This window comes from Sesamum indicum, linkage group LG11 (genome assembly GCF_000512975.1).
Source record: "Sesamum indicum cultivar Zhongzhi No. 13 linkage group LG11, S_indicum_v1.0, whole genome shotgun sequence".
Classification (NCBI taxonomy): Eukaryota; Viridiplantae; Streptophyta; class Magnoliopsida; order Lamiales; family Pedaliaceae; genus Sesamum; species Sesamum indicum.
Window position 1 is genome coordinate 2,076,790 of NC_026155.1, and position 14,082 is coordinate 2,090,871.

General features: G+C 36.5%; 2 protein-coding genes across 3 annotated transcripts; both read right to left on the bottom strand.

Annotated features, from left to right (window-relative positions):
* On the bottom strand, nt 155-2,550 carry LOC105173228. The gene is made up of 7 exons (XM_011094908.2): nt 2,316-2,550; nt 2,109-2,165; nt 1,743-1,868; nt 783-861; nt 610-702; nt 412-525; nt 155-321 (listed from the first exon to the last, which is right to left on the bottom strand). The coding sequence occupies exons 1-7, from the start codon at nt 2,471-2,473 to the stop codon at nt 268-270; spliced, it is 681 nt and encodes a 226-aa protein (XP_011093210.1). The 5' UTR covers nt 2,474-2,550; the 3' UTR covers nt 155-267.
* LOC105173229 (peptidyl-prolyl cis-trans isomerase FKBP43) lies at nt 4,760-8,689 on the bottom strand. Of its 2 annotated transcripts, none has more exons than XM_011094910.2 (12): nt 8,541-8,689; nt 8,264-8,337; nt 7,668-7,900; nt 7,281-7,420; nt 6,652-6,940; nt 6,348-6,470; nt 5,960-6,193; nt 5,573-5,846; nt 5,383-5,470; nt 5,224-5,265; nt 5,053-5,101; nt 4,760-4,952 (listed from the first exon to the last, which is right to left on the bottom strand). In XM_011094910.2, the coding sequence occupies exons 1-12, from the start codon at nt 8,551-8,553 to the stop codon at nt 4,868-4,870; spliced, it is 1,644 nt and encodes a 547-aa protein (XP_011093212.1). In that variant the 5' UTR covers nt 8,554-8,689; the 3' UTR covers nt 4,760-4,867. The 2 variants fall into 2 exon arrangements, with proteins under 2 accessions (XP_011093212.1, XP_011093211.1); XM_011094909.2 differs by having other exon boundaries at nt 5,960-6,196.

Consider the following 14,082-nt stretch of genomic DNA (forward strand, 5'->3'; position numbering starts at 1 on the left):
TTATAATGGACTATTATGAGGAAGTATTTATTAAATGATTGTTAATTTTAAGAGGATATATATAATTTTTCAAACAATAAGGGATAATTGTAATTATTGTAAATTTTAAAAGAGTTTGTTGTAATTCATCTTTTAATCTAATGAACAAATAACAGACAAGAATACGATTTCCCATTATATGAATCTGAATTGTCTCAATATTCATTTAATATATAGGGTCAGAATTTCCTTCCTATCTTTATTGATGATTGCAGATGCTGAGCTGAATCAAAGACTGTTCTCTGATGCCCATCCCTTCTTCTCCAACGCCAACCTCAAAGCCTGTACAGATTCACCAACATTCCTCTGTTACTACCACCACATAAGTCCATGTATTATTACATCCAAAAAACTCCAAAAATTTCCATTCACCTTGATCCTCTTCCTATTTATGTCAAAGTCGAAATTCCCAAAACGCGAAGCTGATCGGTACTGCACGATGGGTTTCTTGCCCGGTGGAAACCAGAACTCGACATCATCCACAAACTGAGATCAAACACACATGCACACAGACACAATGACAAGAAGGTAAGAAACATCGACAACCACTATTCATGTGTTTACGCTTACCCCCATGATTGGGCTTTCGTATTCCACTCGGACATAGTCGTCCCTCTTCTCCGCTATTTTTGGTGTGAAGTTGTCTGGTTTTGTTGATTTGATCTGTACCACAGTGTTGTAAATCAGCTTCATTTTGAGTTTTAGAAGCTAAGTCTGTATGTGTGTGCGCGTGAAGATTTTACCACTTGAAGTAACTCTTCCATGGCTTGTTCTCTGCTCACTGGCTTTTTACTTCCACGCCCCTCCTCAGGATTGTAATTCCTGATAAACATTACATCAAGATCGTTCTTACATGGTATTATAGTATTATCCAATTAGACGACGACACCAACACTATACTGCCATTATCCTCGTATGTATATCATCATCACTCTCTCTGTATATATATTATATTCATCCTCTTATAAATATAAATACAAAATTATATATAAGGATGTTAAATAAAGTGCAAAATTAAAAATTTATGTAATTTTTCTGTTGATGGTATCATTTTTCGTCCAAATTCTAATAGAAGGGAATGAAGTGAATATGGAGAATTTTCGAAAAGAGTGTACTCTAATGGTTAAACTTCTTTGGGGAAAAATATAATTTTATATTTTTAAAAGGATATTAAGTGTAATTAACGCTATAGCATATAAATCAGAAAGGATATCAATGTAATTATTCCAAAAATATAAGTTAATGTTTATTTGTCCTCATTTTTCACGTGTTTTTGGCTTAAAAAAAAAGAGTGCAAAAAGTAAGATTAGTAATTGGCGAGCTTTGACTTTAGCTATCATCTAAAGGAAAAAGTGGCCCAACTCTAATGGAAAAGAAAATCATTTCACACTATATATAGTGTCTGTGAAGTCCCACCGTCCAAACTATCTATCCCCCACCCCCACCCCCACCCCCACCCCCTTTGGATTTAATTACACAAAACAAATTTCTGACTCAAGACTAAAAGAAAGAAGAAGTAGGGAAATTTTTTACTCAAATCAAATTTGGCCCAACTCGAACTAAATCAACAACAACATGATAAGTGTGTTATTAGTACATATCCCTGAAGGGTATACTAATCGGACGACAGAAATATTACATTTATCGTATAATTAATTGGATCAGAACCAATTTGAATTAGAATTTACAGGTAGGAGATTTACCAGGGGGGAGCATAGTGTGTGAGATCACTGATATTCTCAGAAGTTGAAACACAGTTGTTGGTGGCAGGGCACAAAGCCAATCCACCCGGATTTTTCTGCACCCCCAAGTAATTTGGTTTTGTCCCACTGCATCACAATTACAATTAGAAAAATGGGTTCAAGAATCCAATGGAATTGAGCCAAACTAGCATTCATCAGTCATCAATACTTGGGAATCAGAAATCAAGAAAATGTTATCCCAAGTTGTCCCATTTCCCAAAATACCAAAAGAAACAAGTGAGAATTGAGAGTGGTGGAAAAGGGATAAGGATAATGAGGTGGGCATTCGAAAACGCTCAAAGGAAAACACTTGAAAACTCAAACAACCTAAAGTGGAAAATGGCTCCAAGAACTGCAACTTCACTGCACCTCAACATTATTTCCCTGCACACAAACAAGACTAATGTTTTACTCTTCATTACCATAATAATGGGTTTTCTTTTGTAGAACAAGAAATAGATTGAAGAAGCAAAATGGTGAATGGCATATATATATATATATGTGTGTGTGTTGGGGGTGGGGGGGGGGGCATACCTGCGGCCCTTGGGGTGGGTGGTTTGAATGGGTGGCTCATCCTCTTGGTGGTGAGATAGGATAGAGAGTTTGAAGAGGGGGTTTAAGGAAGATTTGGGGTTTGTTTTGTAGGTTTTGTGAGTGTAGAAATGGGTACTGGAGGATGCCATTGAAGCCATTTCTCAAACCCAATTCTGCTTTCCTCTTTCTGTGTGTGTGTCTGTGTGTGTTTAGGTCCACTTTGGAGCAACTGAAAATGGGGCTTTATAGTGGTGCCTGTCTGATTGGAGTGGGAGGGGGCACTTGTACACACACACGCGCGCATTTTAATTTTTATGTAGTGCTCTAAATATTAAATTGAATTTACGATGAATTACAATCAATTTCTTTAAGATTTAATATAATTATAAATACTTTTCTATTATTTAAAAAATTACTAATATCTTTTTAATTTTAACAGTTATCTAAGAGTTAATCAAATCCATTACTTTTCGTTAATTTTTTATTCAAATTTTGTGATAACCGATCAAAATATCATTTTGAACTATAATTATAATTCTGGGTTAAAAGCAGACACTTCCCAACATTTGGGTCATTTTGCTCTTTACCCTCTAACTGTATTTTTTTACGTCACCTCCCAACATTTTCACTATGTTTGTTTTCATTTTCCAACTTATTTGAAACATACCCAATATTTACCATCATTCAAAAAGACCTTATATAGGTGTTTTTAACTGTTCTAACATAAAAATATACATATATATACATACATATATACATAAATATATATAAAAAAGACATGATTTGACAATAAATAGTAATTTTTGTCTCTCAAAATACAACATTAAACATATAATACTTATTTTAAATTATCTCCAAAGATATGATTTGACAGTGAATAGTAATTTTTGTCTCCCAAAATACAATATTAAATATATAATACTTATTTTAAATTATCTCCAAAACCAAATCCAAACATACATACTATCTCTAACACACATTTATTTATTTTTGTTTTTCTCTTTCTATTTCCACAAAACACAACAAAACACTTAGAAAACGAATCCAAACACTATGTTTATTTTTCTAGCACTTTGCCCTATTTGTCACTTTTCAAGGAATAAAGTAGGAACATTTCAACTATATTAAGACACGTGCTTTTGATGAATTTAAATTGGGGTAAAATTGTAATTTCATGCCCTAAATTGAAAAAAAAATATATTAGAAAAATCAGAAGAGGTGTGGTCGGGGCCGAAGGTGGTGAGTGAGGGATGAAAAAGTTGTAATGGTGAAGGTGGTCGGCAATGGCGAATGTAGTGACATTGTTTTTTTACTTTTCTTTTTTTGATAAAGAAGACCCATTTATGAAGAAGGTGGCTGCAGTTGCTAAGGAGGGTTGTTGTTGCGAAGGTGGTGGTGCAGCCATTGGAGGTGGGTGTCGATGGGCAGCCACGAAGGAGGTAGGCAATGGCTTGGACGGCGGAGGAGTTGCACAATGATAGGTTTTTGGCTTTTTTTTTAATTTATTTTTATTTTTAAAAATTGATGTGTGAAATTATGATTTTACGCAACCCTAATTCGTCCAAATATGCGTACATCCCACACAACGGAATATTTCAATTAGATTTGCCTCAAATGAAAAAAAAAATAATTGAGGGGCAAAGTGCTACAAAAATAAAAGGTTAGGAGGTGAATTGCAAAAAAAAAAAACAATTGGGGGCAAAGTTCAAAACAACCCAAATATTGGGAGGTGTCTGCTTTTAACCTTATAATTTTACTTATTTTTTTATAATTTTCTAAAATTCTTTTATGGATTAAGGAGATAATCTTTTTATAATGTTTTACTTTATTAAAAAAAATACAAACAAAATTGACAATTTCAGATTTTTACTCAAAAATTACATGATTTCATCAACTATGAGGAAAATATTTATAATTTTTCAAATAATAAAAGAATATTCATAATTATAGCAAATTTTATTAGAGCCTAATCTATTTATCCTTAAATTTAAAATTGTCGTTAGAATTAAGCATTGATAAATGCAAGTTGAGTTCGATAAGCTTCCTGTCCTCTTTATTGATTAAGAAGAAAAGTGTTGGGAACTTAATGTGTCATGCCCACTTCAAAGAATTCAAATTTTGTATTGAATCTTGTTTAAAATTTTGTATTTAAATTTGTGCATATATGTCTTTGTGCAAGTGGTTAGATTTAGTTGGTAGGATTAGGCGCTTAATTATGATTATTAGTTAGCTAAACATGAGTGTAATAATATCAAAGAAAGAGATTAAGAACATAGGTGTCTTAACATGTATGCATCCGCCATCAAGACTTACCCAAGTTTTCTAAGAGTATTCCAACATCTTATGTATACTTAATTAATACTTGAAACAGAAGATTTTTCAATAGAATAAACTGAAAGAAAAGGCTCAGCCTTCTCACGTAGGCCTTTAGCTTCAGACAGCCATTCACCAAATTATTGCCTCAATCCTCATTTTGCTTCCCAGATTTTTAGGGGCAACAAGTTGGAAGGGAAGGATTCAAAGGGTAAAGTAAGGCAGACAAAAATGTGAAATCATTTGCGGACACCTACCAATTCGACGTCATACACTAGCCATGAGTTTGGGGGAACATTTTCGCCTGCTCCATGCTTCCCATAACTGCACAATACATAAGAAAACGTTAGGTTTAAGAAATTTATGTCATATTTGCAGCAAAAGTAGTTTGGCAAATGAGAGGCGGAAAAGGTTCAGAGCATACCCCATAGATGGTGGGATGATTAGCCTTCTCTTGTCACCGACATGCATACCTGACCATATCACATGTTAAGATTAAGGTTAGAACTCCGGGGATGGTTATTGAATGTGAAGAAAATATGAGATGTAAAAGAGTAATGCATGAAGACTATGTATTGGTTTAAAATATATCTACCATCGATCCCAATGTTCCATCCACTGATAATTTCTTCATCACCTGAACAAGGATAGAATGGTGTAAGATGTAAGTAAAACATATCAACAAAGACTCAAGTAACAATTGTGAGGAAGGGTCAGTGACAACATGATGTAGCGAAAAGACACTAATTTGTACCTAACCGGAACTTGCAGGCAGTTTTGCCCACATTTGAGTCGAAAATATGACCACTCTCCTTCAGCATAGCAGTGTAATAAATCTTCACCTGAATCAAGGTTCATTTATTTACTCATAAGTGCATGATCATAAATATATCAAGACCAAAATGAAAATATTATCATATGTGACCAGGTTGACATAAATATACCTTTTTGCCAGCAGCAGCAGCTTTTCCATCTCTTGGTCCATTTACCATCTCTTCAATAATCAACCCATTAGATAAGGTCCTCTTTTGAATTGGCTCTGCTATTTTAGTCTGATCCTCATCTTTCATGATTGTGTTCTGTTGATTATCGCTCGTATTAGGCAAACCCATCTTCAAGTCTCCCTCATCTTGAGTTTTCTTCTTCTTCATCTTTTTCTTAATTTTCTTCTCAGGTTGACCAACATTAGCAGGTAACTCAGATTTTATGTCGAAAATGCTGCAAGTGGAAATTTCTGTTTATAAAACCACATTACTAGAAAATGCAAGTAATTGCTGCTGCTTAAGATTCCCTCATCCACAAAGAAGAGCGGATAAGATAATAATACTAACTCATCGCTGTGCTGATCCTGATCTCCATCTGCTGCTGGCAGATCCTTTATTATGGTGTCAACATGCAGTAAATCCTGCTCCAATTTATTACCTTCATCAACTTTGTGAAATTCCATGCCAATTCCTTCTGTGCTTGCCCCTTCCAAGAGAAGCTTTTTCCTTCTCTTCTTTGCTTTTTTGCAATTCTCAGAGCTCAATTCTGGAGGAGGCACCGACTGACTGGCTCCAACTTCTCTGCTTGAGTATGTATTATATGATGAAAGCCAATTAAGGATTTATGACGAGAATTGTCAATGGAGAAGAGACTTAAGCATATAATTGTCACACAAGCATAAAAATGCACCATGAGCTGGCCATTATTAACAGGTCAAAGAAACAATGTTCTTACAGTTTTGTAGAGACTTCAACTTCATGCTCTTTATCTTCTCTGAGAATGCTATGGTCATCACTCTCAACTTCACATGATTTCTCCTCATTAGAGCATGCTTTTCTCTTTCTTTTCGGTTTTGCACTATTCACACCACAGGAAAGCAGAAAATAATCAATGGCAAGTAACACACACATAAGAGTGGTTTACAAAGTTGTGTATGTATAATTCATTCTGAAGTTCTTCACATGGCTGGACTGGAGGACAACTGACTAAAATCACACATGAAATGTTAATGCAGAGATGACAATTTATGCTAGATTACCTCTCTGGTTTGCCATTTATATCTTCTGGATCAATCTTTTCCTTTGATTTACTGCCACATTTACCATCATTGCTCGACTTATCGCCCATTTTTGTTGTTGCCTGAGCAATATTTTCTCCAACACCATCCAAAGTTGTCTTTGCAGCTTTTTTACTCTTAAAAACTGATAAAAGGTAGCCATCTTCATCTTCACTTTCACGTGAAATAGTGTCATCATCTGACTCAACCACTTGGAACTTCTTCTTAAGTCGCTTACCATGATCTTTTCTGTTCTTCAGCTTATCATTTTCTGGCACCGTCTCATCCATAAATAAAAGAAACACATATTTTCAGAAACTAAAGTGAAATATCAGGATGTCTTCATAGTTTTATAGTTGATGATAAACAATAACACAAACCATAAAAAAGGATCAAGAAAGTTCATTTAACAAGATTGAAGGCAACAACATAAGATTTAATAAGCATCTTCCGATTCAACAGCGCATAATTGTGACAAGGTTCTCCAATAATTTATGGCTCATACCTAAACATGACATACATTAGAAATTTGACAAACTACATTAATACCATCCAGCACGAACATCCAATTATAATAACAAAAATTGAGTCTTGGGTGCCTGCGAGCATACCTTTGCTGCTTGAAACAGGGGATGGTGAATAACCTTCCGATTCTTCGTCATCAATGAAACTATCCTCATATTTATCATCCTCACTACAGTAACTAGATCCCTCTGTCTGGGAATTTTCAATATCCACCCCATATGATTCTCTATTGGGTCAAAGTAAAGGAAACCTAGAACTTTGAACATAAATACTAAATATAAGCTTGATTACAATAAAGCAGCAGTTTCCCACCAAGAGAAATCTGCATAAGCATGATAAAGTACTGTGGCCATGAAAACCATCATTGCATTTCAAGATATAAATATTAATAAATGGTCAGTAAAGCAAATCACAGAATAACTTTGTGAGACCATCATAAGAATTACAGAGGATGAGTAAGTAAAAAAGGATACGTATCACTATGGGGATTTGACTGCTGACTTTGTCGGACATAATAGCCAGTAAGGTAGACACTTCGAGGGCCAATAACAGAAAATACCACATCATCTGCCTCCTCAAATTCCAAATCTAAATGGCATGATTCTGTTTGGTTGGGCAGCAAGGCGCAGAGTAAAACTGGACTTCTTTTACCCACATTGCACTGCACTATACTCTTCTTGGTTGCATCACTAATACCCAGTGTCGCCTAAAAAATAAATCACAGCATATGCTAAAAATTGGAGCCTCCATAAACTTTAACACTAAATTACACAGAAAAATAAAATCTAAGGCTGGATATGAAGTAAGCAATCTTCCCATCATTAACATCGCCAACCTAGATCTCCAAGGAGCCTTTTTTCTCTTAGCAGATAAACAAGAAACCAATTCAAAAGTAAAAATTCTTCTTCTACTAATTGAAAATTCACTCAAGTCCAATGGGCATTACGTCCTTAATTTACTACTGCTACAAAATAAAGCGTGATACAACAAACAATACATTACAGTATCACCATTCAAATGCAAAGCAAGTAAATTTTTACTTGCTTTCTGGGTTATTAAAAAATATTACCTGGGAGATTCGGAGCCTTCCTCTAGCCTTTTCACAAGAATGAGTGATAGGCTTTCCGGGTTTCACTTCAATGCCTGAAACACATCGACGAATTTAGTGTACACACACAATTCTGTCAATCCATATAAACGAAATCCAACATTAAAATTAAGTATTTCTAATCTGTAAATAACAAGATATCAAACTTGAACAAAATGAAATAATTCAATTTTCAGACAGACGGGCCGGAAAACACACAATCTCGAGACAACGCACACGCTAGTAGAGAAGGGCTCACCCCAGAAAGCCATTCCTACTGGTAGAAAAATTCAAGCTTCGGGATTTTTCAAATGTAACGATAGTTGCTTAGTACTTCTCCCTCTCTTTTGAAGGAGGGAGAGAGAGAGAGAGGTTTAGGGTTTATTCGTTCAAAATCTTTAAACCCTACACGTTATATAGTTGCTGTACAGCGGGAGTCGAACAGCCGATTTATGTGTATGTATATGTCGCGCTAATTACAATTTATGACCGTCACTTTCCAAATTATTCAGTTTCAGTCCTTTAAATTTAATACTTACTCAAGTAAGTCCTCAACTTTTTCAATATTTAACAAATTCAACCTTATTACTTTTTTTGTTTATTTTCAAAACTAAACACCCAAGGGTAGGGGAAGCTTGTCGGGGTCCTCATCCCTTCTTTATTGAAATTTAAATAACAGCTATCGCAACAAACTTATAAAGGAGGATTACTACTCCTTTACATTGTAACAGTTTCTTTTAGAAACATCATGTTTTGTATTTTTTCTCCCATCTTCTTTTGGTTCGCCTCGTCCAAGTTCTTGGACCACAAGAGTTACTACTTGTAATCTAGTATTATTGCCATCGTCATCACACTTTTCATGTTTGGTGAATAATATATATATTTTTAATTTAAAAAATTACATCTAGTACCCATGAAATTTGTTATATCTAATAAATAAATTTCATCATCAACCCAAATTCACCAAAGTTATTGATATTAGTAAAAGAAAAATTAAATAAAAATTTATATTTACCCTTGACTGACTTATTGTCGGTCGAATAATTCTTTCTCTAACCAAATTATCCTTATAATGAGAAACTATACTTCCTCAGAAAAAATATTAGTTTACTTAGAGTAAGTGAGTAATAAGCCAATAGAGAATAAATATAAATTTTCATTCAATTTTTTTGCTAATACCAGCAAATACACGTTAATATTACTTTCGTATTCAAGTAATGTTTTGTATTTATTTCTCTATTATGTTTTATGTTGATGCATGCAAAAAAGTACACGTATCAAATGAATCATGCGAGCAAAAAACATAATGTTCAGTCCACTTAAAGTGGAAAGTGGTGAAACAAATACTGAAAGGTAAAAATGGTTAAATGAGTGAAGACGAGAGTATTATTGCTGGATTTCATGTACAATAGAGAGATTGATACGGATTCAAGCTTTAAGTAAGGAATTACAATGCTCCTTTAAGGTGATATGGTACAGCAAAAAGGATAAAAAGTATAGTAGGTAGACTCAAAGTGAAGAACATATGAACGTATGAGGGTAAGAATGGGGTGTCCCTCTGAACTTGTGAATATGTGAATGTTGGAGTGTTGGAATTGTGCTTCTCCTACTAGGGGAGTGCTCTATTTATAGGCAACCACAAGGTTGTTGGAGAATGTCACAAATTTGAGGGGATCATGGCTTTAAAGTTATTGGATAATGTTGATCCTCCTTCAATGGCTGGCTGTTTCCCCTCAGATTTGAGGGGTGTTGGGAGATCGGGGAGACAGTTGCGGTCTTTTGGGGATAAGGTTGAGACCCCAAGATGTTTAAGGAAGTGGTTGAGGAGCCTTCTCCCAATTGAACTGCAAGTCCGTTAAGGTTTATGGTCCTTCTCTGTGGGTGCGCTAAGTGTCCTTAAGGACTTGCTAGACCTCTATCTTTTGGGGGACATCTGTCTGGCCTCCTTGTGGCCCTATGAGACCTCTTGGATTAGGTCGGTCGGACTTCTATTTTCTAGGGGAGGTCTGCCTGGGCCTCCTGGGGGCATCATGGGCCTTGTATTTTTTTCTTCTTTTTGGGCTGCTCCAAACCTACTTTATGCACATTATACGAAATGATTATTTAACCTTAAGTACAAAAATGTAATAATTAGTATGCCAAAAACAAAATTGCATAAATTTTAATCTATATATTTTCTCTTTATTTTTACCAACCTTCCAAGTTTTGTATTTGATTATTCGACCCGTTAATAGTATATTGAGATATTATACTTCTCTCCCTTGAGATTTTGTGTAATTATACATAAATTCCTATGATTCGAAAAATTACATCTAACACCCTGAGATTTACTTCCTTCTAACAAATAAGTCCCCCTGTTAGTCAAAACTCATTGAATTTGTTGATATTAACAAAAAACTAAATTAAAATTGATATTCACCTCAATTGACTTATTAATGACTTATTGCAGGTCAAATAATATTTCTTTTACTAAATTACCCTTATAACAGTACCTCCTCACGTACATTAAAACGCGTAAATTATGAGGGTAATTTGGTCGCAAAAATACTTATTGGACCCGTAATAAATCAGTAATAAGTCAATTTAAGGTAAATATAGATTTTTTTTCTAATTTTTTTTTATTAATATCAACAAAGTAAAAAAAAATTGACTTATGTATGGACTTAATTATTAGACGGAAGCACACTCAGTGGTGCTAGATGTAATTCTCCAAATCACAAGAAATCTACGTATAATTACGCCAAACCTCAGGAGAGAAGAGTGTAATTATCCCTAATATATTTTTTTGTTATATTCCACTAACTTGATTGATAAATATTTATAAAATAACTCATTATTTAATAATTACTTATATCAAAACTAAAATTCAAGACATGTTGCAAACTCGGAAAGAATTCAATTTTCAGTTTATTTTTTGTAATTTTATGATATATAATTAAAAATTCTTGAATTTTAAGTTTTTTTATAATTAAGTGCATATAAATATCTTCAACATCAATAAAAATACTTTTGTCCTATATCTTTAGTATATTAATGAAAAATTTTACTATGATGCGTGCAAAAATAGCACGAGTTCTATGGATTTGGACTATTGTTCAACGCTTGGGTCAAAAGTGTATGTGAATCTTGAGAAGGGAACTTGCAAAAAATACGTTAGCACGTCCCTCACTTGAGGGACCAAACCTACACATATAGGGGAGTGCCGCCTCTGCTGGGGGTCTATCCCGTTGCCAAGATTTCTGCGGAGGTTAATTGAGATGGTTGGATAAGGGTAGGTTATCCTTATCCATTGCTGGATATGCGTAATTAGAAGTCTCCTTCCATTTTGGGAGACCATTTGCCTATAGTGAGTCCTAGCTTCTAGGACTCCCTAGTAGCCAGGGGGTACTTTCTTGCTTACACTGTCATTCTAGAGCTGATGTGGTCTGGAGTAGCAACTGACTCGCGAGTCAATTAGATGTCACGTGGGGGAGTGAGCAGCCATGTGTATGAGCTTTTTGGGTTGGAAACCTCGCTGTAGTGTAATTCTAGGCCAAGTCAGGGGGGTGCCTAGGGTATCCGTCCTTCGCCCTAGGCTTTTTAGTTTCATAGGCTTGTATGTTTTGAGTCAGGGGTAGGGCTGTCACAAGCCCTCCTGCTCTCTTGGATTGGGCCACCCTAAGCATGCACATCATTCAGTTCGCCCCACTCTGAGGAAGAGGGCGTCCGTCAACTCCTTCTTAGAGTAGGAGGGTTTCACATTTGGAAGAGCTACCATCCTTGCCCAAATAGGGTTTCTTCCTCATCGGGTATCCTTGGCTTCCTTCCTTTTCGCCTTTATCTACCACCTGGGACTTCGCGCTCTGTCTTTTTCCAGAATTGATGTGCTAGGCCGAGCTATCATTGCTGCTGCCTAAGGGGACTTTTGATAACTAACCCCTTTCAATGCCCGCATTGTTTGGTAACCGCCCAATGAACGGCGGTTATGAGGTTGGATGTGGGTTTAACCTCTCTACTTTTCTTCATTTCAGAGTGCTCAACCCCTCACCTTCGCTTCCTTCTTCTACACCTTCGAAGACAGAAAGTTCCATTTGCAAAGGTTTGTAAGTTTCTTCTTTCTTGTTTCTTGCTCGTGCCTCCTTTTCTTTTATTCTTCTTAAATATCCATGGCCTCATCAGATGAATCGGTAAGGTTTGTAAGGGAAGTTCCACCAGGTGATGATATCTCTGAAGCTACTTTCAAGAAAGGCGGGCCCTGGCTAGTTTGACTATGCAAATGGCATCAGGTGGAGCCTAAGGCAAGCTACGATGGCTGCCCATCATCTACTAGTTGAACAATCTGAGGATGAGGAGGAGGAGGAGGTTGGGGGGGAATAAGGAAGAGAGTTCTTCTCCTAGAGAGGGATGAGAAGGAGGTAGCTTAATCAACGGCAGACTGGGGCCTCTCCTGCCTCAAGCTCCCTGCAATCCCTAACTTGTTGGAGGAGTTCCAGATTCCCTATCTTGTACTATTTATATTCCCTCATCCTGACAGTCGCCCCCATTCTCCTCCCTACAATTGCTTAAGTTTCTTTTCTCCTCAACTAAGGGTTAGTCTCCGTTTCCCCATTTCCCACTTTTATAAAGACATTACCCATTTTTTTTCAAGTTTCTCTGAACCACTTTGCACCAAATTCGTTTTGTATTTTGGCTAGTTTCTTTATGATTTTTCATTTTCATGGAGCTTCTATGACAACCAAGGTATTTTCTTAGTGATTTCAGTTGAAACACACTAAGACTGGAGTTTTTCATTTTTCTCCCCCTCAAGGGGTGCCCTTCCCTCTGCTCCCAATCCCCAAAACTTTGGAAGAATAATTTCTTCTTTATCTTTCCTCCTCATTCTTGGATGTTTCCAAATAGGTGGATCCATGATTGCCCTCTTTCTATCGCCTTTTCTTCTACTAACAGGACAGTTGCCCCCTTCTCCCTGTTGGAGGAGTTGAATGAGAGGCCCTATGATTGCAGAGCTCTAATTGATGAAATACTATTGGGGCATTTCGGTTTGAGCTTTCGGATCGAGCCTTTGGGGACCTTTATAGCTTTTTTATTTTTCTTTACTCTTGATAATCTATTGGGATATGATTCTGACTGCTACTTCAATCTCTCTTGGGCAAAGAATATCATGTTTAGCAAATTGATTCGTGATTACACCTCTAGGGGAAGTCGTGCAGTTTGTACCCCTCATCAGTCTAAATCCTCTAGGGGGACCCCTGATTCAAATGAATCTAAGGGGAACCGTGCTGCCATAGGGACGCCAGGGACCTCCTAAAGAAGGGTTAAAGTAAGTACCTTAGGCACTCCTCCAACCAGCTTTACTCGTCCTTCTGCCATGTTTTCTCCTCCTTCCCCTCTTCCTCGAGACTTGGGGAATACCCTTCTCAAGTCCCACCATTCCTCTTCCAAAAGTGTATATACCTGCCACTCTCTTGAACGAGGAAAGGGGGAGGAATCCTCCTTGGCTGTCGAGTTTTTGAAGGGGTTGCTTACCCTAGGGGACACACGTCTTCTCTTCCCGTGCCCCTAGAGGAGTTTGGAAAGATGATATCCTCGAGTCTGGTCAAGGTAAGCAACTCTGCTCTTATCTATTCCCTGTTTTTTGGTTGTTCTCTTTTCTACTTACCCTCTATATTCTAGGCGGTTTTCTTGTATGAGGAGGTCTTCTCTCGTCCTTAGGGGGTACCTCCTCCTTCTAAACGGGATGCCTAAAGGTGAAAGTTGGAGGACAGGGTGGAACATTTGAACACGAAGATTGATAAGATGAAGGAGGCCAAGAAAGATGCCAT